This window comes from Octodon degus, unplaced genomic scaffold (genome assembly GCF_000260255.1).
Source record: "Octodon degus isolate 3935 unplaced genomic scaffold, OctDeg1.0 scaffold00039, whole genome shotgun sequence".
Classification (NCBI taxonomy): domain Eukaryota; kingdom Metazoa; phylum Chordata; class Mammalia; order Rodentia; family Octodontidae; genus Octodon; species Octodon degus.
The window spans coordinates 263,505-288,663 of NW_004524615.1; the positions used below are offsets into that span (position 1 = coordinate 263,505).

A 25,159-nucleotide genomic window follows, 5' to 3' on the forward strand; every position below is an offset into this window, starting at 1 on the left:
GTGTGGGCTGCTTTTCTTTCTGACCAAAGGAGGGTCATTCAGCGGCTGCCACACAGTTTCGCTTCTGAGCAGACACCCCTGTGAGGTCCGACCTGGGATGGTGGTCCAGACAGCTCCCTTGATAACGATAGTGTCAGCATGCTCTGGTTCATGAGCACAAGGGCACATGCGGCGTGCGTGCAGGGTGGTGTTTCTGCACTCTGAAGACCCAGAAACAGAGTTAGAACTTCTGAAATCCCTTTCTCCTTGGGGAGGCCACCAAGGAAGTCCTGATTCCGTCTCCCCTGCTACCCTGGCGACAACCTTGGGCTCTAGTCTGCTCACGCCCCAACCCCATGCTCCTTGGAGCTACCTGGCCCACCCCAGCCAGACCTCTGCACCTACTGTCCGTACTGCCCTAAACCTTTGTGCCCTTTATCTCCTCTTCCTGTGATTCCCCCCCCCCCCCCGCAATTCTTCCTGATGAGTTTATGCTTTCTGACCTCATTTGGAGGGCTGAACTTGTCAGGCCTTTCCTGCACTGCTTGTTCTGTGGCATATGTCCCTAGGGTGGTACGTGGCACCCAGCAATGTTTGTTGAATGGAAAATAAGTAGCAAAGGCAGTGGGACCCTGAGAAGCCTCATGAGGAAGTAGCATGTGATGGGGGCAGGAAGAGGAGGAGCCTAGGGGTCGGGGTGAAAGCAGCAGGCACCTCGAGGCTGGGGTGTAGGGTGGCCAAGTGTGGGGGCTGCCTGAGGACCACTGGGTGCTTATCTGCTGATAGAGGCCCTTGAGGCCCCGGGACCAGATGTGGCCAACCAGGTGACATGGACAGGCCTCTGAAACTCTACTTTCCTGTGTCGGCCTGGCCCAAGGGGTATCCCCGCCTCCTTCCGGCCCCCTCTCTCCATCTCGAAGGCCAGCATGGTGGCTCCAGGGCCTGTCCGGCATTGGCACCACTTGGAGGTGATGATGCAGCCCAGCCTGAGGACCTGGTGGTCCTGAGGTCCTTCCTGTCTGCAGATTGGTGGTCCTGAGTCCCTTCCTGTCTGCAGATGTTCCAGGTCATCCAGCCAGAGCGTGCACTATACATCCAAGCTAACAACTGTGTGGAGGCCAGGGACTGGATTGATGTCCTCACCAAGGTCAGCCAGCGCAACCAGCAACGCCTGTCTGTCTACCATCCAGCTGCCTACCTGAATGGCCACTGGCTGTGCTGCAGAGCCTCCTCAGACATGGCCGCCGGCTGCTCCCCCTGCACCGGGTAGGCCCATGCCTCCTGAGCCCATTCATGTGGGCACTGTACAGGGAGGTGGGCCAGGACCCCAGCCCTCAGAAGCCAGTCAGGGTGGCCCTGGTCCTCCCTGAGGACCCTACCCTGGGGAGCTGCATCGGCCCTGCCTGATGCCCCTAGGCTTTGAGGAGATGGCCTCCTCCTGAGCTCTTGCCTGCCAGCATCCCTGTTCCCTTCCATTCTGGGAAAAGAGGCACTGTGATTCCCCTAGCCTTGTCACTTCTGCCTCTAACCCGTGCCAGGCCTGGCAGGGTGGCCTGGGTGCCCATGTCGCCTCTGTGCCCCTGGGGCTGGCAGTGTCCCTACTGAGACTCCGTGAGACTTGTGAGGTCAAGCAGGAGCAGTAACGGCTTTTTGTGCCGATGCCTGGAGAGGATGAACATGTGATTGTCACCGGGGTTTCATGCTCCATCACTGAATCCTTGCAGTGTGTTGACCTGAGGAACTCATGTCCGGTTGGAGCATGCAGAATCTGAGCTTGGTACAAGTGCTCTGTGTCCCTATCTACCCCAGAGAGCGGTAGAAGGCCCAGGCCTTCAGGGCGGAGCAGCTGCCCCCGAGAGCCTTTTCAGACCGCTCCGCGTGGCTCATCACTTTGCACTGTGGTCCAAGACTCCCAGCACCCAGGGCTGGACAGGCCTTCCAGTCCATCACTTCCACAGTTGTGCTGGACAGTCCTTCCTCACACTCAGCCTCAGCCAGGGCGGGGTTTTCCTGCAGGCTGTTCCAGTTTCTTTTCCACAGCACTAGAAAGTGCCGTGATGCTGTGCACCAGCAGGAAAGCATTGCTCTTCTTTGCGCTTTCTGTTGGCAGTGGCCTCCCGGCAAACATCCAGCTGGACATCGATGGAGACCGAGAGACGGAGCGCATCTACTCGCTCTTCAGCTCCTACATGGGCAAGCTGGAGAAGATGCAGGGTGAGTGCAATGGCCACAGTGATGCGGGCGCATTCTGAGCACACAGGCCTTGTACAGAGGACATGGAGTCTTGAGGCAGCTGCAAGTGTTGATGCGGTATGGTGGCAGCCATGCAGTGGCTGGGGAAGCAGCGGTGACCATGGCCCTTGGGCTAGCCTGTCTCCAGGCACGACATCTTCTCTCCCAGCTTCGACAGAGGTGCAGGTGACATGCAGGTCATCCCAAAAGAATGGCAAGGGCACAGGGCCCTCCTGTATGCTGACCATAAAGACATAGCTCCCAAGCCCCTAGTTCTGCCTTGTGTGAGTGGCAGCCTTTCTTGGAGGGGCAGTTCTTAGGACTGGGCTGTGAACAGGTTGAGCAGAAAGTGGAGATGGTGGTGGTGACTGGACCCATACCGACCCTGTGCTGTTCTACAGAGGCCTGTGGCAGTAGGTCTGTGTACGATGGCCCCGAGCAGGAGGAATACTCCACATTCCTCATCGATGACCCCCAGGAGACCTATAAGACGCTGAGGCAGGTCATCACCAGCGTGGTGGCCCTAGAGCAGGAGCATGCACAGCACCGCAGGGACAAGTTCAAGAAGACACGCTATGGGAGCCAGTGAGTACAGGGCTGCAGGGCAGGTGCTGCCTAGTTTTGCTTCTCCATACCTTGGCTGAGTCCCACCTGCCCCCTGTGTCACATGCCACAAAAGTGCTCAGCACAGGAATGGCTCTGGACTAACCACATGCCTGTCCTGAGGATCAAGGGGCAGGGCATGTGGCAGGGAGGACTTGTCCCATAGCCTACTCACCCCAGCCACCAGCTGCAGCCTGAGAGCCTGGGGCAGGCTAAGCAGGACAGGGGTAGGAGAAACTGAGTCAAATGGCCAAGGGCTGGAGGGGGCCTGGCCCACAAGAGCAGGTGTTTAAGGCACTGCTTCTGTCCAGTGGCACCTAGGCTTGCACAGCTGGGTCAGCCCTGGACTCCTGAATCTGTGTGCCTAACCCACATGTCAGGGTCAGAGATGGCACTGGCATTGCCCAGGGCCAGGCTGCCCACAGTATTAAGCTTAGTGCCTCCTGGGTGTAGCTCTGACCCAGCTCCTGGACTACTGTCTTAGCTCCTGACTGTCAGATCCCCCCACCCCGGACCTCACAAGGAGCCCACTGGCACAGCAGCAACACCCAGGGGCAGCGTGAACCTCTTAGAGCTCTCTTACATGTATGTGTTCTGCCTGTGCTGTACGCACACATTGCATACATGCAGGCTGCCTAAGTGCATAGCCCACACACAGTCCACACATGCACATACACCTTGCACACGTGATCTATGCGCATCTGCAGCAAGGCACTTTGTATGCAGTGTGCAGCTCTGCACATGCATTCTGCATGTGTGCGCACTTTACCCACGATCTGCACATGTACACGTATACAATATGAACACACGTGCTGCTAAGCATGCCACATGTTAGAGCCACTGGCCTCCCTTCCATATGAGGTCTAAACTACCTCTGCCCTGCCCTGCCCTTTGCTGAACGCAGTTGATATCATGTCATATTGTGGACACATAAGTAAAGCTTACGGAGTACCAGGACACCACGCCTCGAGGGGCAGTGCCTCATTTGCTCCCCCGAACCCTGCAGGGAGCATCCCATCGGAGACAAGAGCTTCCAGAACTACATCAGGCAGCAGTCAGAGGTCTCCACCCACTCCATGTGAGGCCCGCAGCACTTCTGGATGGAGCCAGCGAGCTGCGGCAGGACGCACTGACCTCCCTCAGCCAAGAAGAGCCGAGTGGCTGGAATGCACACAGGAGGCTCTCGGGCTCTGCATGCACATGGGACCAGTGGGCTGCTGGTGCCTCAAGGGCATCCATGTCCCCTCCAGAACCAAGAGGCAGCTGCCATGTACCCTACCGTCTGCCAGGGGCGGGTGGTCCTGGCCTTTCTGGAACGGGGGCCTGTTTGCCTTATTGCACTCTCTGGTTTCCCAGGATCCAGGGGTCAGCTGAGTGACCTGGAAGTGTGGACTTTCTCACAATCACACCAGTTTCTGATTGGAGCCACGGGCAGTCCAGCCAGCATGACCCCTGCCCTGTGCAGAGCTGCGCTTCCATCCCTGTCCTTGCTGCGCTGGTCTCCACACCCATGCAGCCCCAGCCTTGAATTTCGGCTTTGTCCTGTGCGGGTCTTAACAGTATTATTCTCTCCTCACAAAGTTGCTGCCCTGCAGCCAGTTGCTGACCTTTCCACCCAGCCCTTGTGGCTTTGTTCCTGGCCCGAGCCTCTGCTTTGTGCCTGGGACCTGCAGAGCAGCACAGAGGTCCCAAGCTCGGAACCCTGTGGGGTTTGGAGTAGCTGGGGAGGGAAGGTGGTGTGGGTCGCTCCCCTCTGGGGGTCACTTGGCCCCTGGGTCCGCACACGTTGTTTTGCTGTTGGATGAGGTTTAAAGCTAGAATTCACATGCTTGCCATAGTTTGAGGAAGATTTTAAAAATAGAAGTGTGCATTTTTCAAACCATTTTTGTTAACTTTTTTTAAAGGACCATTTTTAATTGCTCTTTGATATAAGGTAACAAAGAATCAAAACCAATGCAATGGAGGGAGACACATCTCACAAACACCAGCTGAAGTCCTCAAGGGGGACCCTGTGGGCCAGCGGCTACCCCCTGGCCATGCAGAAGGCTGGAGCAGCATTCACTCCATCTCTGAGCCTCAAGCCCAGCCAGATGGTGGGTCCTGGGTCGGCACGGGGGCCTCTCCAGCGGGCCCCACACAGCCACAGCCGTGTCACTATGGCACTGCACGAGGACCCGGAGAGGCCTACCCTGGGCACTGCTGTGCACCCTCCTGCCAGCTTCTCCCCATTCTTGCCAGAGTTGCTGTAGCTCACCCTTAGTCCAGTAGGCAGACAGTGACTGCGTGTGGTCACAGAGGTTGTGGAGAAAAGTGTGAAAAGAAACTGTGGACACACAACTGTCACAGGGCTGCCCTGAACTGAAGTTTTTAACTTGGATTTGTAACTTAAATGTTTCTGTTTATAAAATACTAATGGTTTGTGATGTATTTTACTGCCAATTAAAGCACATGTTTTATTCTTTCTGGGATGGCTTGGTTTTCCCAAGGGGTTCTCTGGTAACCACGTGGGGTTCAGGGGCCATGGGGATGGAGGACACTGTTCTAATGACAGGTGAGTTCGTCTCTAGTCACAAGTAGCATCTCTCCAGGGACAGGTGCTGTCTCCTGCTCAATTGGTGAGGTGGCTCCAGCAGATGCAGCCATGTGGTGGGCTCAGAGAGGATGGGAAGGCAGCCGTGTGTGCAGTGCCAAGCCTGAGGCCATTGCCCTGAGCAGAGAAAACAGGCTCTCTGTCCTGGGCAGAGGGTGAAGGGCTGGAGGCCATGGCTGGGCTGGCACTGAGAGGGGGTCCTCATCTCCTTATTCTTCTTTGTCCCCATTTGGCTTTCATTTTCCAGCTCTTTCTTATTCTGCAGTGAGGCAAATCTCTCTGAAACTCCGGGGGTCCAGATGTTTCATAGGGGATCCTGTATCCAGGGCTGGCACAAGGACAGAGATGCCTGGGCACCCCCTCTGTCTCAGGAGGGTGTGGAGGGACAGGGAGGGTGTGCCCCACTTCTCCAGCCTCTATTCTGGGTGGGGAGCAGGCCAGTGGAGCCTTTTCTCCCTGGAGCGACACAGAGCCCAGGTGCTAGTTGGAGAACCAGGGCAGGGGGGTGTCTGCATACAGACCTTGCTCCCTGAACCCTCTTCTCCCGTGATGCTTTCTGTCAGGAATCCTTTTTCTGCTCAGCCTGGTTTGCTTATGAGTTCCCACATCACATGCAACCTACACCGACTCTGCCTGCCTCTCCTTCTACCCAGCCTAGACCCATTGTATTCTCAGGCCATTGGCTTGGATTATTGTGCTGGATAGGGTGCTAAACACCCTCTCTTAGACTGGGCAGGAGCTGAGTTGTGGCCTCAAAACTAGAGGCTGAAGTCCTAGTACTCACTGCAGAGCATAAAGGCATTTGGAAACAGAAACTTGGGACGAGATGAAGGTGAAAGGGGTCATAACACCCAGTGGACCCCAGAGGAGTACTCTGCAAAGTCTGAAGCACTGATCATAGTTTATCTTTTTATAGGGTGGCAAGCAGAAGTTAGAGCTAGATAAGCTTCAGCTGAAGGCCGTGTCATAGTGGGTATCTTGTGGTGAGCAGAGATGCATGTAGCAAGATTGTTTTTAGCACATTTAGAGAAGTTTTAATTTGATGACAAATGATTTATCAGAGTTTAGTGGCAGAGAAAGGTTGAGACTTCTGCTTTACTTTCAGGAATTGATCAGGGCCCAGCCCCAGAGATGTCCCCTGGGACACAGGGAAAAGACACCATCCATGCGCATGCTTGGGAGAGGCCTTGGCAGAGTGCGCCTGCCACACCTTGACTTCAGCTTCAGCCTCTAGGACTGGCTCCCTGGCTGTGGTCCTGCACTCAGGTTCCCACATGGGCATCAGTCTGGCCTGGAAAGCTGATGTGGGTTAGCTGTGTGGGTTAGCGCCTTCCAGCAGAACAGCCTGGGCTCCATCTTTTCTAATGGAAGAGAGAGAAGTGCTGAAAGGGAAAGGGATAGCCAAGTCACCTACCGGGGTCTGCAGAGAAGGCTGTGTTGGCTGGCTAACCTTTGATCCCTGACTGCAGTGATGTCACAGCAGGTCCCTGGCAACACTGGACTGCTCCCCTGGAGAAGAGGCCACAGCCAGGTTGCCAGCTATGGCCTCAGCTTGAGGTGGTGCTGGAAGCCCCCTCCGTGGTCAGGATGGAGAAGGACCCTGCCACACACAGGAGGCACCGACCTGGCCCTGGGGTCCCACTCTGTAGCACAGGCCCTGGGCTCAGCAAAGCAGCCAGCGAGGGGCCCGAACTCCAGAGAAGCAGGAGTGTGGGTGGCCTGCTGCAGAAGGGGGACCCACTGAGCTGCCCCAGGAGGCCACGCAGGGAGCTGGGTAGGAGAGGCAGTGGGTAGGAGAAATGGGGTGAGGGCACAGTCCCCCAGGAAGGAGACTCAAAATGACTGTGGGTTAGGGAGGGGCTTCTGGGCAGGAAGGAGGTGGGAGACTGCCTGGCTTCTCCACATGCCCTGTGACACAAAGGGCACAGGGACATGCAGGCTCAGGGACCCGGAAGTCGCTATTAAAATCCTTGTCTACAAGGATGAGTCCTGAATCACTGTGGTTGGGAGGACTATGGCCCTGTGAGCTGTCCAGAGACACCACATCCTGGACCCTTGGAAGAGAACCTCTGAAAACCACAGGCAGGGAGCCCAAGGCTACCTTCTCAGGGTCCCAAGGTCAGTGGGCTGAGAAGTGACAGTGGCACAGCCCAAACCAGGTGTGCTGAGCTTATGGAGCTGAACTCCCATGGGTAGAGCTCTCAAGTATCCCGGCCAGGGAGGGCATTTGGACAGGGGCAGGCCAGTCGAGATATCCAGCAGAGTGTGCGGTGACCCCTCCATCCTAGTGTCCCCAGGCCAGGTCTATACAAAACCCTTCAAGGCCAACTATGCCCCACCGACGGCCATCGAAGCCCAGGAAGCCTCTGCACCCAGCGTCCCTAGGACACCGCTGCCTGCTCAGCCAGGGCCTGGAGGGTGGAGGATGCTCTTCCTGCCTCTCCAGCCAGGTCCACTGCTCCTGACCCTCAGGACAAGGACTCCTTCTGAGCCACTGTACTTCCCAGCTCTGCTGGGAGGAGCATATTGGAGACATTGGGCCTCACTGGTGGAATGGAGCCTCTGAGTCCCACGGGGAGGGTGCAGAGCATGGACCCTGGGTAGAGATTCAGAGCAAGGACACGCACGGGATGGGGACACAGGATACGGATGCGAGGCACAGGGTGGGGACAACTTTCTGCTATGGGTGGAAGGTGGCAGACCCAGGGCTCCAGGCCAGGCATGGAAGTGTGGAAATGTCCAGGTAGAGATGGCCCACAGAGTTTGAAACATGGGCCTGAGGCTGAGGTGACTGAGGCAGGAAGCACTTCAGTTATGAGTTGCAGTGTCAGGAGGTCTTAAGCCTCCTGAAGCAGCCAGGGGTGGTGAGCCATAGGAATTCAGGGTAGCACATATTGGCATCGGGTGGCACTGACCAGCTCCTTTCTTGATTCTCAGAGTTTGAAGATCAGGGCCATGACCTAAGGAGAGACGCAGATGACGCCAGTGGGTGAGCACCCTTGTCTGCCTCAGTGGGGTACTAGGCTGGGCTGCAGGCTCACAGCCTGGGGCTCTGGAGAAGACACCTCAGAGCATCCCCAGGGCTCTAGAAGTAGGAGCAGGAAATGGTGACTCACTTACCCACCTGCCTAGCTGGCTTGGCCTGAGGGTGTCAGCAGCACCTCGGAGAACATCCCACCTACACTCCTGCCACTGCACTCCTCCTGGGGAGGGGGCGCCATCTTATCTGGGGTCTGTGGGCCCACAGAGGCGCATCTTGAGGGAAGGGAGTGAAACACTATGACAGATTGGAGACCAGATGGCAGGATGGCAGAGACTCAAGAGGACAGCATCTGGCCATCTGACCTGGGGGCCTGGCCCCCTGCACACCTCTTCTGATTGTCAAGGGGCTGAAGTCACTGAATTGCCCCCAGAGCTTCTCTGGCACACCAATACATCACCATCACTCTAAGTGGGGGCCCAGCTGTTACAAGAAGTCCCAGATCAAAGACAAGGAGGGTCCTTCTCACCATGAATCCAGGAAAGGGGCAGCTGATTTGTCATAAGGGGATGGTCAGGTATTGAGCAGGGTTGAGCTGAGACCACAACTGCCCTTCAGTGGCACAATTGGACATGTCCCCCCATGTCCACAAAGTCAAGAGCCACAACCACCCAAGTCCCAAATTGGTCATGGTCACTGTGGTTCCTCATTGCCACCTTTCTTGTCACCTTGGTCTCCATGAATGTGGTCTCCGTGCAGGAAGTCCCTGCGTATGGGTGACCATGCCCTTGGGCCATGCGCTGGTCCTAGCACAGTTAGCTGCGGCTCTGTAAATGGGCCCAGCGAGCTGTTAGCTGCCCGCTAGCACAGGCAGTCAGGTGCCTCACAAGGCCAGTGGTTCGAAGGCTGTTGTGCCCTAGCCCTCTGTCATAGAATGGCCTTGCAGCTGCTCACTTCCAGGGCATCACACCCAGTGTTTGGGCTGTCCAGGAGGGAGAAGAGATACCACCTGAAGCTATCTCATTGAGACACTGATCCTAGACCCTTCTTCCCTGGCCCACAGCCAGGCAGACCTAGAGGAAGACAGGAAGAAGGACCAGGATGCCCAGGGAACCCCAGACCCTAACAGTAGAAAACTGGAGCCAGATGTTGAGAGGAGCAGCACAGAGGCCAGCACCAAGAGGGAGCAGGAAGGCGCAGGCCCATGCCCAATGGAGGCGAAGGTCAGTTGCCCAGGTCTGTGGACAGTATCTGGATGAACACTGACATCATCTTGGGCTTCAGCTTGCTGTCTCTCTCGGGCTTACAGGAGGAGCAGGAGCTGGAGCCCCTAAAGCTGGTCAGCCTTCTGGAAAAAGAGGCAAGAGCTTTGTGCTTCTCCAGTGGAAGTCAGCTATACATCGTACTTGAGGCCCAGCAAGTCCCCAGGCACTGTGGGTTTGCGGTCCTTGGGTCATGTAGATGCTGGCCATGCCCTCCTCTCCCTGAGAGCCTGTAAGCCAAGCTCCTTTCCTGCATGATACAGGGCATCCTCTCTGCCTGCCATCAGCACCATCACTACAGATATGGGATCCTAACAGGAGCTGAGCCTCCACCTGCCCACACCCCTTGCTCTGGTGCCATCTTGGGAATTCTTACAGGGCACTCTGTGAAAGGAGGTGGGCATCTCCTCTCCCTCCCAGGCCATGGGGAATGAGAACAGCTGGACACAGTGTCACCAGGACTTTGTAGCAGGTGGCCCTTGGTATGGCTCTGGGCCACCCATGATGCCTGGATGGAAACCATGAGCAGCCATACACAGGGCCATGGGAACCATGCTACCCGGTGTGTGTCCTCACCTCCTAGGAATGGAGTGATGCCCGAGTGAGCAGGACTGGGAGGGGCTCCCTGGGTCTTGGCATTGCCCTGTCACCCAGAGACATTGATGCTTAAAACACAAAGAAGGCTCTGGGGTCTTGGAGTCTCAGGGGGTCAGCATGGAAGGTGAGCATGGAGTATACTGTCCTGCCAGAGTTGACCCTGTGAAGAATGTGGGGTCACCTGTCATTGCCCCTTCACCAGCTGTGCAGGCACCGGCCCCCATGGCATAGCCAGCACCTGGTAGGCCTGGTTCCCCAAGTCCCTAGGAGTCTGCTTCCTTTGAGCTCACCATCCCTCTTTCCACCACAGAAACCATCTGCATTTGTGGAGATTGACCTTGGAGATCAGGCTGAGGAGGTACAGACAAAATCTCACAGATGAGAAAGACAAATTGCACATGGGGAAAGGCCTGCACTGTGCAAGCTGGGTTGGAAAGGCCTTCTGGAAATGCTCCCTTTACAGGCTGTTGGATCATGAGGCAGAGACCCAGGACCAACCACTCCAGGGATACTTCCCTGGATCAAGGATTGGACTTGGCAGGGGGACACTGGGGACACTCTCACTCCTTCCGTGCCCTTCCTCACTGTCATGCACACCCACACTGGTGTGGGCTCAACCCTTGAGATGTTCATGGGCCCTACAGCCCATGTGAATTCATGCTGGGGTGGCAGAATGGCATGGCTTGGGAACTAGCAGGTCTGGCCTTGGCGAACATGGGGCTTTGCTTCTAACTGCTCAGAAAGCTCTACAACCGCCCGTGCTTCCAGACCGTCCTCTGGAGTGGGCATCACAGTGGTACCACTGTGCTGGGGCTATTTGTAGAGCGCTCAGAACAGAATCCCAGACCCTGCTTGCACTTGTCTGGTCCCTTCTCACAGCTACCTAGTCTCGCCCTCTGATTCTGTGCCATAGTGAGCAGTCATCTTTTTTTTTTACAATTCCTTGAAGTTCTCTGTTGGCAAGTTTAAGTTCCTTCCTTCTAGATTGTAATCTTTATCCCCTTTGCCCTCAGACCACAACCCAGGCTGGAAAGAACTGTCCCTTAACTCCCTGCAGAACTGCGTGGGGGCTCCCGGGAGGGCCCCAGGTAGGAGAATTGGACCAAAGGGCCAGATTGCCTGGCCTGCAGCCCAGGGGCCGTGGAGCCCACCTCAGGGTGTGCTGTGTGGCCAGAGTTCTCAGCTAGGCATCCCACCTGGCAGTCTGTCTGGTGGCCTCTGTGCTGTCTCTGCCCCAGCCTGTTGCTTGGACAGTTCTCTCAGGCTGACACTCTGTCTCCTGAACAGCCCCTGCCTCTCCCACAGGTGATCACCTGTGCCGTGAGAGAGGAGATGCAGGCCCAGATGGATGCAGGGGACCTGTCAGAAGATGAGTGAGTGACACTGTGGGTCGGCACCAGGGTACAGATGGGCTTATTCTCTGCACTGGGTGTGGGCATTCATCATGCTGGGTGTGCAGGGAGTGCAGACTGAGGCTACAGGGGCTGAGGAGCAGACAGCAGGGCTACGAACCACCAAGGGCTTGTGGACAGGTTCCCCAGAGCTCACCTTGCTCCAGAAGCTGGGCTCACCTCCCAATTGCACCAGCAACACAGCCAGAAGAGAGGGACAGGAGGAAGCAGAAGGTTGTAATGGGTGGTGCTGGTGTTAGACTTTCCTTCTGAGTTGAGCTGCAGAGGATCCATCCTGGTCCTCGGGGCTGGAGGCCACGTGTAGCAGGCATGGCATGGCAGCCTCCTCTCAGCCCAGGCTCAGGCCTACTAGGACCATGGGCACACTGGTCCTGACAACCCAGGCCTCCCACCGGACACCATGTGGTTGAGCTAAGTCAAGGCTTTCTTTGGCCCTGAGGCTCTGCCACAAGGACGTTAGGACTGAGTCAGCAAGAAGCCTGTCTCTGGCAGGGCCTGCCGATCTCGTTTGCTTTATCACAGACAACACAGAGAAATAAAAGACAAAATGGCAATTACCACCCCCCCCACACCCATCAGAATTAACAGCGTAGTGCAGTCTGACTTACTTGCTGACAGAGGTAAAGGAGAAACTGCCATCAGTCTGTGACACTGGTACCTGCCTTCTTGTAGCTAAGGACACGTGGATGAGCATGAGGAGGGACAGCTCTCGTGACGCCAGCCCTCTTAGAGATAGGACTCCAGAGGTGGGGCCTTGGGTCTGGCAGTGTCTCACTGTGGCCCTCTGTGGAGGCCTCACCATCATCTCTTCCACTCTTCATCTCTGGAGCTGGGGAAGGGACTCTGGTCCCTCTCAGGAGCTCCCTGCTGTGTTGCCTTCCCAACCTAACCCGGGCTCTGGCCACTCTCCGAGCTCTGGGCCGTCCCTGGTTTTTCTCACATATAAGAGTTATTTTTCTTATTTCTTTGTGATGGATTTGACCACAGGGCATTCAGCTTGGTGGCTTTGTTTTTTGCTTTTTGGTTTTTTTAGGGAAGGGTCTACAGGGTGTGCAGGATCTCACTACTAGATTGGACTCGTGTAGTGATCCGCCTGTTGACAGCCTCCCAAGAGCTGAGATTACAGGCATGCACCACCACACCCAGTCTCAATTGCTATCTCAGCGCACCCTGGGAGCAAGGCCAGCACTGCAGGCTTGGGGATCAAACCGCCAGCCCCTTAACCTGCTTGCAGGTGCTTTAATCCACTGAGCTATTTGGCTGGCCCTTGGTGGCTTTGCTTTCTGCCTCACAGGCTGGACAATCAGGGCCATGGGTCTTGGCTTAGGCCTTCTTCCCCAGGACTGTACCACCTGCTGGGAGCCCCACAGCAGGGCTGCCACACAGGCCTGGCCAGGCTGGGCACTAGGGCTGGCTCCTCCCTTTCCCTCTCCTACCACCTGCACCCCATTTTTCCTGGGGCAATGGGAATAGGCCTCCATGCACTAGTGGCCTGCTTGCTGCCACATGGGCAGCTTTGGCCCCAAGCAGAGTGGAAAACAGGAAGTTACCACTACCATGTTTGAGGGACTCCTGTCCTGCACCTCTGGTTTGGGCCCCAGGGAAGGTGTGTCTGTGTCAGTGAGCATCTAGTATCCAAAGTGCCTCTAGAGCAGGACGACAGGACAGGAACACTACAGACATCTGTTCCTGTACCTGCTGGCCTGGGACTTGGTGGCAGGCACTTGAGGGAATGTCTGGGGCAGAGCCACTGCCAGACATGCCCTGCAGCCATACTGGGGGCTTCTCACTCACCCACTCTTGACCCGCAGGACAAAGACCAGCTGGGTGTGTTGCATCCCATACACCACCAGGAGGAAGGCCAAGCACGGCGTGGTGGCCCTGGAGAAGGTACCTTGATCTGGACCCAGCTTTCCGCATCCATCTCCAGGGTTGGCTGAACTAGGGGCACAAGGGGTAGACCATTCTGTCATGGCAGAGACTCTGAGCAGCCCCAAGACCACACTAGACAAAGGACCACTAGGAGTGAGCCCTGGCTGTGGCGTGGTGGATCTTTTAAAGGGCACACAGAAAAAGTTAGCAGGGCATGAGAGACAGGACGGGCAGGAAGGTGGCTCCTGCTCACAGTTGCTGCAGGTGCTGATGGCAGGTGACTGGCACCGCCCCACTGGGATATGGCCACAGACCAGGTACAGGTCTCACAGCGGCACTGCGGGCATTCTGTGCAAGGTCCCTGCAAAAGGCTAGGACTGCCAGCAGCCCACTGACTCACCCTTGACAAGTGGCCTCCGCATCAGCACCCCCAGCATCTCATTTCTACTAGACGCTCAGCTTGGACATGAAGGTACAGGTTGGCTCTAGGCTCTGGCCCATTGCTGAGGAGGCTCCTGTGCCAAAGCCGGGATACGTCACGAGGGCATCGGTGCCCACTGTCCTGTCAAGCCAACCATGTGGGCTGCATGCCGCTGCCACGTGGGTTTCTTGCCTAACAGTGGTACAGGCACAGCCTGATTGCAGCCAGTAATCCGAGCCCAGTGAGGATCCTGGACTTTTGGGGAGCGCCCTCAGAGCTGGGTGAGGCGGGCCCAGGGAGCCACATGGCCACTCAGAGGCCCCAGCAGGAGCAGAATTGCAGGAGGAGATAGGTGGGGCTTTCCTGTCCCTGTCTGAGCTGCTGAGTCAGGGCTCAGCTCAGGGTTTGCAACTCAGCCTCCTGAGACCACACCCAGCCTGACCCAAAAGATATGCTGCCTGCACCTGCCATGGGCACCCTCACACTGCAACACCTACACGCACGGGTTTACATGCACACATGCACCCTGCCACAACACATCTGTGTGCGCACACGTGTGCATGTATGCACACACAGTTACACATACCAACCTACAGTGTATATGTGTGTGCTTATGTGTGCACAGTTCACCTGTGTCATGTATGCATGTGCACAGTACACCTTAATATGTATGTGTTCACACCCATGCATATGTACATTCTCAGTCACATACCACCATGTCACACATGGGTACATGTGTTTTCAGATACATGCACATGCACTTCACATGATGCATACATATGTGCACATGTGTGCATTACATACTGGCACATGTGTGGAGTGCTTGGGGTCATACACAGACCATACATGTCTGTAATTAGCCACGTGCACACATATAACCCATACACCACACACGTGTGCACACCCACACTTACACAAGTACACCAGGCCATACAGGGCATCTGTACCCACTGCCATGCACATGAACACTTGTGTACAGCACATATGCATTCAGTAGGACAGAAATGGGTGATGAGCCCCCAGAGGTCAGACAAGCTTATTGCCTCTGCTGCTCCCACAGGGACGCAGGGGTCTGTTTCATGGGGTTCAGATGAGGACTTAGAGGTCGCCTGGCCAGGGAGAGATGGCGCCCCCAGGGAGCTGTGCCCACAGAGCTTACCTAGACAGTTAGCTTTGGCCCTGGGGGGTACTAACTGGGCTGACACTCAGGAAGGCCAGGACCCAGTGAGAAGCCCTACTGGGACTATCCTGAGCAGGCCCAAGGCAAATCGAGGTGGCCTTGCTTGTCCCAGAACTTAGCGTGAAACCAGCCACTGCCCTCCAGCTGCCAACTGAAGCTTCTGGAAACAGCTGGTTTGTCCCCTTGGCAAGGCCTCTGCTCGTGGCCCCTGGACTCTCATGTGATCATTGGTGTGAGTCTCTGCCCGCTGTCCATCCGCTCAACCCTTATCCCCAGGATGCAGCGGACCTCAGGCCAGGGAAATCCTGCTGCTTTCACCTCTGGGACAAGGTTCGCAAATCCATGGGTACCAAAGCATGCTGGGAAATGGTCTGAGCCTCAGTCAAGGCCATTTCCAGATGACTGAGACCCAATTCACATCTTTCTTTCCATGGATCAGCCACAATGGCTGAGCTCTTCCTCCTTTCTGCAGAGGCAGCCTGATAGGGTTGCTCAGTATGGTACCCACTCAGATCCCTGGGTAGCAGCAGCCGCCAGGATGGATAAACCCAGAGCTCAGTACAGGGTCTTCCTGCTGCTGCTGCTGTGTGTGTGTGTGTGTGTGGGTGTGTGTGTGTGTGTAGCAGTCCATCTGTCAGAGATAGTACAACTGTTGCTCAGCAGAATCTGGTGGTACTGGATCTCGGACAGGGGTGCCAGCAACATGCTTAAATTAGCTAAGATGATGGCCTTGGCATGGCTCCAGGGCCACAGCATGGTGGAGGCCACCAGCTCAGTGGTGCCAGCTACACCTGCCCAACCCCTTAGATTTTCATGCATTCCTTCACTCAAATTGGGCAGTTGAATGTAGGTGGATTTTGCAAAGCTGAGATCACTGAGCCTGAGTGTCTCACCTTTATGAGTTTCCAGTTTATCACAGTGATTTCCCTGACATCCTCTATGGGTAGCTGAAGGCCACAGGGCCTCCACCCAGTTTGCTTAACAGCAGCCAGCTCTTGATTGGTCTACTATTCATAAAAATTAGCTAAGTCACCAGGAAGTGACCCTGATGCCTGGTGTCAGTGGCTCCCTGGCAGCACTGTTGAGATGACCTGGGATGGGATGGCCTGTGTGGGAGCTGCAGGCCCTGCCCCATCAGCTCTTCCCATTTTAATCATTTCTCAGCCCTGCAAGTCAGTCCCCATGTCCCTCCACAGCAGAGGCGAGAGATCGTGGCTTCTCCTTGGGCAGCAAGGATGCTGGCTGTTGAGGTGGAAGGGCTCGGGGCTTGGCTCAGGGCTGCCACTAGTTGGTGACAGGCCTTCTGGTCCTGTGGCACAGTGGTATCAGGCTGGTCAACAGTGCCCCAGGTGGCTGTACTCCCCGAAACCTCTCTCTCTTCAGTCCTAGGAACTGGCCGAGAGGGATGCAGCCTGGCCCTCACCAGTCACAGACCTTAACCCTCAGCCATCCCTCAGTAAAGACAGACTGGAATGTGAACGCACCATGGCTTTGGCGGCAACCAGACACGGAGATGCCCACAAGCTGCAGCTGGGGGCGGGTGAGCGTCACGGCCAGGGACACAGACCCAACCTCTAGCTGGCCTGGATCCTCTGACCCTTGGCTGGGTGTGACCTCGGGGAATTCCCATGTGACTTCCACCCAGCAGTGATCAGGGTGGACACAGGGTCCTGGGAGGACAGGCACAGCAGAAGAGTCCTGGGGGGGAGAGAAGTCAGACACCCCAGGGGAAGCCCCTGGATGTTGATTCTGCTGTCCCCAGGGATGGACAAACCCATGTTATAGATGAGAAAATCCTGCAGCCTGCAGGCAGAAAGGCAGGTACCAAGCTCAGGGATTGTAGGCACCAGGGACACTCCTGTCTCCTGAGCTGGGCTGTCCTCATGACAGCTGGACTCTCCACTGCCAACTCAGTGCATAAAGGACCCATCCTGCATGGCAGCCACAGTGGGCCTCCTTCATTCCTGAGGGAAACCCCAAGGCCCAAGGCTGGATGGGAGGCCCATCTCAGGACCCGTTTTAGCAGGTTCTGTGTCCTCTTATCCACCAATCTTGCATCATCACCAATGAGGGCCTTGTCCCACACACACAGGGCCCTGCTTCATTTATGGACTCTGTCCCCAGCCAAGAGCCCTGCCCCTCAGCCAAGGACCCTGTTCCCCAGCCAACTGTTCTGTCTGCAATCAAATTACTCTGTCTCCTCTCTCCCCAAGGGCCCAGTCTGCTACCTGTGGGTCCTGCCCCAACCCGTCCACTTCTCCTAAGGACCCACAGCCTTACCCAAAGGCTGTTTACTGTCCCCAGGTCAGGGATACCCCAGCCACATCCACAGTGGTCTCTATTCCTGCAACCACCCTCCGTTCTTGGGAGTGGCAGTCACATCTGTCCATCCACAGATCTTCATCTGTGGCCTTAATTAGACTGAGGCTACTGAAGCTTGTGAGGCGGGCCTCTGGGCAGGATGGAGGTGGAGGCCTCTCTCCAATCCCCAGGGTGTGAATTTACTTCCCCAGCCCCACCCCAGAGTGTAGCTGCAGGCTGAGGGCCAGTTTCCCTTGGGGAAAGGCGTAGGGAGGAGCACAGGGAGCCCACAAGGAGCAAGACAGGCCCAGGAAGGCCAGATCTTCCTCAGAACCTTCCTTGGAATTCTCCCCATCTCCCCATGCTGTCTCTTGGGTCCTCCTCAGACTGAGCAGCAGGGAACCCAGGAGCAGGAGTGCAGATTCCAGGAGCAACCCCAGGACCTGTTGGGTGGGGAGGTGCAGATGAGCTGTGGCTCTGCTCTGTACTATGCCCACAGTGCCTGCCTCTTGCTCAAGGCTGGGTGTGGCCTCTGTTTTGCAGAGGTTGGGACAGTGTCCTAAATAACTAGGAAATGTGATCTCATGGGGCTAGGGTGGGATGGAGTCTGTGTTCAGCCCTAGCTTTGAGTCATGAATGCCCAAGGCCACATGTGCCCCTGGATGCTTGTGCCACAGCCCAGAAATGCCCAGAAATGGATCTGCACCTTTGTGCCTGTGCAGCTCCTCCAGGACCAACATCTGTGTTGACCTCTGACCCCGAGAGGTGACCATGGCACTCTCCCCAGGTCCACAGCCTGTGGCCCCAGTGCCAGCAGGAAGCCCCAGAGCTGTGTACCCTCTGTGGTCTTCCAGTGAGACTTGTCCCTCAGTCCCTCCCTCCTTTTGTCCAGGTGTAGGTTCCTGTGGCTGGAGGGTGAGTACAGGGTCCCTGGAACCCTTATAAATTCTACACAGTGACCTCATCCCCACTGGGCGACCCAGCCCCACTCTCCAAACTCCACCCTGCATAGGCAGTGGTGACCCACGAAGGCACAGAATGGAGGGAACTGATTCACTAGCACGGGTGCTGCCCAGGAAGTGAGGAGCCAGCTCAGCTCAGGGCAGTGTCTCTTTGAACTGTGGCCTCTCCCACAGGTATTGGGAGAAAGGCCAGGCCTGGCTACAGGCTGAGGTGGGCGAGGCCCTGGGTCTGTGATATCTTTGAGTCCACCATTCTGGGGAAGGGGTTGACAGGCATACCTCGCCCCACCACCCCCAAGATGGTCTACACTCTCAGGTCTGCCACATTTGGGATCCTATCCTGCTTACAGTGGCTGAAGAACCCAGACCTCCCACTGGAACTGGCCTTCGGGTCCCCCAGTGTCACTCTACTATAAAGGCACAGGGATACCAGGGGTGTTGGGAAAACAAAATCACTCAGGAAACCCAGGCCCAGGTGCCTGGACCTCAATGGTCCCAGGGTGCAGCCCAGCTTGTGTGGGTCTCTGCTTCCTCTGCAGAGCTTTGCTCTGTTAGTGGCAAACTCAGGCACATTAAAGCCATGGGGAGGGGCCGGGGAGATGGCTCAGCAGAATAAGCACTTGCCTGGCAAGCACAAGGGCCTGAGTTCAAGGCCCACTTCTACAAAAAAAAAAACAAAAAAAAACAAAAAAACAAACAAACATGTGGGGTGCTCAGGTGAGAATCTTTCTCAGGCAGAGCTTGAGTGCCATGTGAGGCGGCCTGGGTGCTCTCTTTCCCACCACGGCACTCGGGCTTACTGGGCCCAGTCTTGCTGGAACAACACCTATGCGACTGACTCAGCCTGGCTCTGTGGCTCTGATGTACAGGGTTGTTTTCAGCCAACATCTAGTCCACTGCTCCTGTGGGACACATAGCAATTTCCTTCCCCTTCAAACTGGCAGAGCCCACTCAGAGTATTCACCCAGGATCCAAGGAAAGAAAGGGTACATCAACACTGTTGCAGTGTGGGATGCTGCCATCCAGCCAGCCTAGAGTTCAGGACACAATTTACCCCAAACAGCAGTTGCTATGGGCAACAGGAGTCCGGAGCTCCCAGCCTGGCTGCTGCAGAGTAGTCAGAAGACCACACTATTGTCCTCTGCATGGTGCCGGGAAAGAGGCAGGGGTGCAGGGAGAGCAAGACAGCTCTGCTGGCCAGGCCACCCTGGCGATGTGCCTGGGTCTCCAGCCAGCCTTTTCAGCAGGGGCTGGAGGCCAAACTGTGATGAGTTAAATAGCAACGGCCAAGTTTGCTCCTAGGAAAACAATGACCAGAGCCAAAGCCTCTGGCTTCTGTGTTCCTGAACATGGCTTCCAGAGCTGTTTTGCCCATTTCTCTGAGCAGCTGGGACCTTGGGAATGGAAGCATCATGGAGCTATGACACTGGCAGAGATGCAGCATTAGGGAGGGCCAGACTCTGATGCAGAGAGCTGGAGTATGGCTCTCCACTCCATAAGCAGGGAGAGAAGAGCTGGGAACTCTAATCTCATCAGAAGCATGGAAAGGCAGCCTAGAGGGACCATGGGCAGGGCCAGTGGGAGGAGGCATCCATCCAAAACACTCAAATGACAGCTCTGCATAGGTCCAGGGCTGCAAAAGGCAGAGTTGTCCATGGGAGACCCTGTTAGGCCCAAGGGAAGCAGGGCTGGACCAGATTATTATATCCAGGGCCGTACAGGAGAGTGAGGTCCATGGTATAGACATTCTGGAAGTGTGTGGCCAGCTTCTGTGTGTGACAGCCTCAGAGTAGGGCAGTTTTGGCTGAATGTTGAGGTTCTACCAGGTGGAGGCTATGGATGCTAGATGGGAACAAGACGCCTTCCCCTGAGGACAGGCTTGCAGGGTCCTCAGTTTCCCCTGAGGACCATGAGGGACAGGTATATGTGGCCTGACATCTATGCCAGCCATCCAAGAAAGACACTGGTTTCCACAGGTCACCTCAGGAACCAGAGAAATTCTGGAGGAGATGATGAGAAATAAGGCCTTTATTCACTCTTGTTAAATGCTGGGCATTTTGTGTAATGTGAGTGGATTAAATTGTGGCTGCAATTTAGAAACACTGGCCACGCCCAGCCCTGAGGAGAAATGGAAGATCATGGCAACTATGTTAGGATGTCGCCCTGCACAGCAGTTAGCATGGGGGATAGACTGGCTTCCTTGTCCTGTGGGGACCTGAAGGCAGCTGCCACCACCGTCAAGTCAGTGGTGGGTGACTTATGACAGGCCCACCAGCCTCAGAATCACTCACTGCATGAGTGAGGAAGGCAAAGGGCCACTGGTCCACTTCCCTTAAACTCTAGAGCCTGCAGTGTCTCCAGAGTGACCAAGAGGCCAGGACTGCCCAGGGAAGGACAGGAGGGCACAGGAAGGGATGTCATCATGACCACAACCACAGAACATGTTGAACTGCATGTTTTAGATATGGGAATTTTGCCATCTTTCAAACTGAGAAAGGCTGAAAAGTCAGCCCAGAAACAGAAATGCATTACGTCCATTGTGAGCAGATGGGCTCAGGTTAGGGGCCTGCAGAGCTTCACAGATGCCGGTGGCCCCCAGGACAGAGGCCGCACACGGGGGTGTGGGAAAGGGTGGCCGGATGTGGACCCACACATGATGTGAGCAGTGTGTGACGCAGGTGGGCGTAGTCACACAGAAGTCATGGGTGAGCACACACGTGGGACAGCTCCTTCCACCTGTCTGGATCCTGCTTCCCCCTGCCATGGACCCTCCTGAGACCTCACCCTCCTGCCTCAGGCACCTTCAGTCCGGCTGATTCTCTGCCAGCTGGTGTACTTCTTTTGGGAACAGTTGTCCTCATAGCCACATGGGAACCCTGACCCCATGGTGGGTGCTACCAACGCTTATATTGGAGTCCCAGGCAGTGGTTGGGGTCCTGGGGCCACAGGGCCACTGGCATTAAGAGCAGGAGGTGCTGGGCTTCCTGGAGTCAGCCAAGATCCAGGCCCAGGGGCAGCCGGGGCTCCGATCCTGGCCAGGGGCAGCTGAGACTAGGACAAGCTCTGGCCAGGACCCCTCACTAGGGCGCCGTGCTGAGGACCAATGGCCTTGCTACTCTGAATGTGCAGATATATCCCTGTGAGACAGCGGCTGAGCTCTGAAGGGCTAGTGGCTGGCGCTGGCTGACAGCCCTGTGGTGGAGCAGCTCCCACCCAGAGATCCAGGCCTGTGCATGAGGCTCTTTCCAGGCACCCAGGCTCCTAGGCTCTCGACCCCACAGGAGGAGGGCCTGTCTCAGCCCAGGCCCATAACCTGATCGCATGGCAAAGTTTCAGAAGCAAGCCTGGCTCCCAAGGAAGTCCCCTCTGAAGCCTAGGACACTGAGGTCCCAGACCTTTCTGAGTTCTGCAGTAGGGGCTGCACTCCACAAGGTGAAGGCAGAGTGGCTACTGGGGCAGATGGGGATCTTGGATTCCCAGAAGCTTTGTCTACATGAGGGGTAGGAGCCCCATCTGGTGACAGGGGCCATCAAGACCTAGGAAGGCCTTTGGGAGACGCACATGCAGCTGCATCTGCAGTGACACGTCCTTCCCCACGTAGCTCTCCTGGTCCTTCCTGCATACTGGGCATGCTATTGATCCCAAAACCATTCAGGCTGGCCTAAGGGCCAGAGATGAGCCTAATACCCCAGTGGCTCTAGAGCTGTCACCACCCCAGACCTCTGGAGTAGCAATAGGGTCATCATGTCTCAGCAAGGCCAAGTTGGTCCTGCTGTACGTGATGGTCACGTTGGCCCTAGGTGAAGCAGTGACAGAAGGTAGATAGCATTCTTGCCTGGAATTGAGGGTTTGGTGACAGAGGAGGCTGTCAGCACCAGGACCACGTGGCGGAGGTCACCAAGGCCCCAACTAATCGCTGTACTCACTAGACTAAAAGGGAAGGCAACCCTTCCCTAGGCTTGTGTACTGAGACTCCTTGCCTGGGCACAGTGCCCCAGAACACAGCTCCTCTTCCTGCTGGGCAGAATTCTAGCTGCTGGCCTGAGTTCCCTGAGCTGCCAGGTAGGGGACTGCTCTGACATCCTCACTGGGGTGGGGTGGGGTGGCATCAGACATGGGTGCTGCTGGTCCTGGCAGGGGTACAGAATGTGGCTCTCTGCCCTTAGCCTGGCCCAGCTCCCAGAGGAACCAACCTGGAACCACCCAACAGAGTGCATGGCGGCCTGGCAGCTCGCCCTCTCCTCTCAGGCCACCTGGTGACTGGAAACCAGGTGCTCACCATCGCCAGGTGACATTACAGATAGACCACAGGTCACGAGAGCTCTCAGAAGGGAAGCGGGCTTCTCCAGGGGAGATGTGAGGCTGCAAGTCCCACGACGCTCGCTCTACTGGGGCAGAGGGCTCCTTCACTTCCAACTTTCAGATGGGGAAACGGAGGCTGGAAGCTAGCAGAAAACTGTATTGGGCTCACTGCCACCACCAGTGTTAAACTCACCAGGATTCTGGAGCTTGGCTGCCTACAGGCCCAGAGGCAGCTGCGCGGGGCTCCTCTCAGTTCTGCTTCTGCTCCTCGGGATGTTTCAGGCAGCACCATGCCTCCTCTGTTCTCCCAGTAGCTGGACAGGCTCCTGCCTCAGTGTCCAGGTGTGCAAGGGCTCCTCCGAGGTGGGCAGGCCATAGCAGAGCTGCTCCTCCAGGCTAGGCCGCAGCTCCAGCACAAGCCAGCACAGCCCCCACTCCCCTGGCAAGCCCATTTGTATCCATGGAATGATCCTGTCTGCCTTGGACCCTGTGCACAGGCCATGAAAACAAGATCTCTGGCCTCACACATCAGGAATGTAGCCTCCTACTCCATAGGTTCCACAGCCATCAGGGAAAGTACCCCCTGTGCCTCACTCATCTCAATCCACATGAGAATGTCATCACCTAAAAGGATGAACAAAAATCCAATTTCCCTTTTAAATGCTCTGGTCCCTATTCAGAGTTAACATTCCAAAACATCTGGAGGAACACGGTGTTTTCTCTTCTGAGGGCCTCTGTGGAGTTCTGTGGGTTACCACAGAGTCTAGGGCACATTTTTCCCCAGCAGCCTGGGTCTGGACTTCATCCCTCAGGCTACAACCCTTTTCTCATGATGTAGATTTCAGGAGACTTGAAGGCAGTGCAGAATGTCAACAGAGGTGGAAGCAGAGCAGTTTGGGCCACCAGCACCCAAGGGCACCAGAGGCCTTGAGCCAGGCCCATCAGGCAGTCGAGGGCTTGGGCAGGGGAAGCCAGCAGGCTGTCAAGAGAGAGGTTTCTGAGTGGCAACTGCTGATGCTCCTATCTCCTGAAGCAGGATTACCTGTGTGTGTGTGTGTGTGTGTGTGTGTGTGTGCGTGCGCGCGCACCCATGTACATGCACGTGTGCATCCAGCTCCATAGGGTCCATGAACGTGGGGGGCGTGAGGCAGAAGGTGGAACAGGCAGGGCCCTACAGAGAAGATGACGGTGTTCCTTAAAGCACCACATGGCCTCCAGTGGAGCAGAGGAGGAACAGGCAGAGAAGGCCAGGGCCCACTCCTAGGGAGGGAGGGAGGGTGGAGAGAAAGGGCAAGCAGATGGGTGGGCTGTGGAGAGGCTAAATGGAGCACACTGGACCCTCTGGCACCATTTCCCATCCCAGAGGCCACATTGTTGTTCAGGTTCTGGGCCAGGAACAGCTGCCCTACATAGCATACCCCCGACACAGGAACCAGGCCACCAGCCCTTCTGTGGGGTTCAGGGGCAGAGCTCCTCACGGCTCCTGGTCTCAGCCTCGATGCTCTCCGGGATCCATGTTCTGCTGAAGAAACCATGGGGTCAGTGTCTTCATAGTTTAGAGCAGCCACACTGTCAGGCAGGACTTTGCAAGCTCTGAGCTGCCAGTGGTGTCATGAAACCCGTGCTCCACAGTGGAGACAGTCGGGTGCAAGCACACTTGGGAAGAGAGGCAGGCATCTGCTTCATGGAGGGAGGCCACCTTCTTATGAAGATGGCTCATAAGCTCAGGGCTCCTCACAGACTTTCACTGGGTGATGCTCACTTAGGCAAGCTCCGTCTTCCAGCACACAATTCAGCCGCAGTTGGCACAGGAACAGTGCTGAGCAACCACAGCCTCTTCCCAGCCCAGCACACATTCTCCTCCAGGGACAGCTGTCCCTTTTGAGTCATGGCAACCACTGCCCTGTCTCTGTGGATGTGACCGTCCTGGCCAGTTCACACGGGAGGAATCATCGTGCCTGGCTCCCTCCAGGGACTCTGCTTCCGAGGTGCTGCTGTGCTCCAGCATGCAGCAGCACCCCAGTGCTTTGCAGATGAACGACAGACACTCCATAGTACCACGTGACACCGCGTATTCATCTTCGGACATCTTTGTTCCCACCCTTTGGCTGTTACACATAGTTAAGCTATAAATTAGATTTGCACTTCAGTGTCTGTGGGGCCAGGTTCTTGTTTCTTTTTGATGTAGCCAGGAATTGAACTGCTGGGTCCTTAGGTAGGTTTTGAGGCTCCACAAAGCTGCTGCTCACAGCTGCTGGGCCATTTCACCTTCCCACCAGTGAACCTGCAGGATTACTATTTTTCCACATTCTCACCTTTGGACTTAAAAAAAAAAATCTTAGTCCATCTTCAGGGTTGTAAAGGGGAATCCCACTGAGATTTTGGTTTGTGTTTCCATATTGACCAGTGATGCTGGGCATTTTATATGTTGTTGACCATTTGTATAATTTTTGAGTTGAGCTCTGT

The 25,159-nt window shown here is 56.0% G+C and overlaps 2 protein-coding genes across 7 annotated transcripts in view; both read left to right on the plus strand.

Moving 5' to 3' along the window:
* The window catches only part of Rasa3 (RAS p21 protein activator 3), a 118,812-nt gene extending 113,537 nt beyond the window's left edge, over positions 1 to 5,275 (plus strand). For 5 of the 6 annotated variants that reach the window (XM_023715181.1, XM_004631148.2, XM_023715178.1 and 2 more), the window contains 4 exons: positions 1,037 to 1,245; positions 2,090 to 2,193; positions 2,613 to 2,796; positions 3,821 to 5,275. In XM_023715181.1, the coding sequence (XP_023570949.1) occupies positions 1,037 to 1,245; positions 2,090 to 2,193; positions 2,613 to 2,796; positions 3,821 to 3,896 (573 nt within the window). In that variant the 3' untranslated portion in view covers positions 3,897 to 5,275. Of the gene's footprint in view, positions 1 to 1,036; positions 1,246 to 2,089; positions 2,194 to 2,612; positions 2,797 to 3,820 lie in introns of those variants that run through there. The other variant, XM_023715180.1, reaches the window with a different exon arrangement.
* Positions 5,276 to 6,926: 1,651 nt separating this feature from the next.
* Positions 6,927 to 16,590, plus strand: CUNH13orf46 (chromosome unknown C13orf46 homolog). Its single transcript, XM_023715252.1, has 8 exons — positions 6,927 to 7,178; positions 8,342 to 8,393; positions 9,448 to 9,607; positions 9,694 to 9,744; positions 10,554 to 10,601; positions 11,549 to 11,616; positions 13,467 to 13,545; positions 16,512 to 16,590. Exons 1-8 carry the CDS (start codon positions 6,992 to 6,994, stop codon positions 16,515 to 16,517), a joined length of 651 nt encoding a protein of 216 aa, XP_023571020.1. The 5' UTR covers positions 6,927 to 6,991; the 3' UTR covers positions 16,518 to 16,590.
* The last annotated feature ends 8,569 nt before the right edge of the window (positions 16,591 to 25,159 follow it).

Bases quoted from the DNA above. Each gene is read 5' to 3' on its own strand.
- CUNH13orf46 (XM_023715252.1), top strand. From the start codon at position 6,992: ATGGAGAAGGACCCTGCCACACACAGGAGGCACCGACCTGGCCCTGGG. The intron at 9,745-10,553 runs GCAAGAGCTTTG...TTTCCACCACAG, and splicing joins TCAGCCTTCTGGAAAAAGAG to AAACCATCTGCATTTGTGGA. The intron at 11,617-13,466 runs GTGAGTGACACT...CTTGACCCGCAG, and splicing joins GGGGACCTGTCAGAAGATGA to GACAAAGACCAGCTGGGTGT.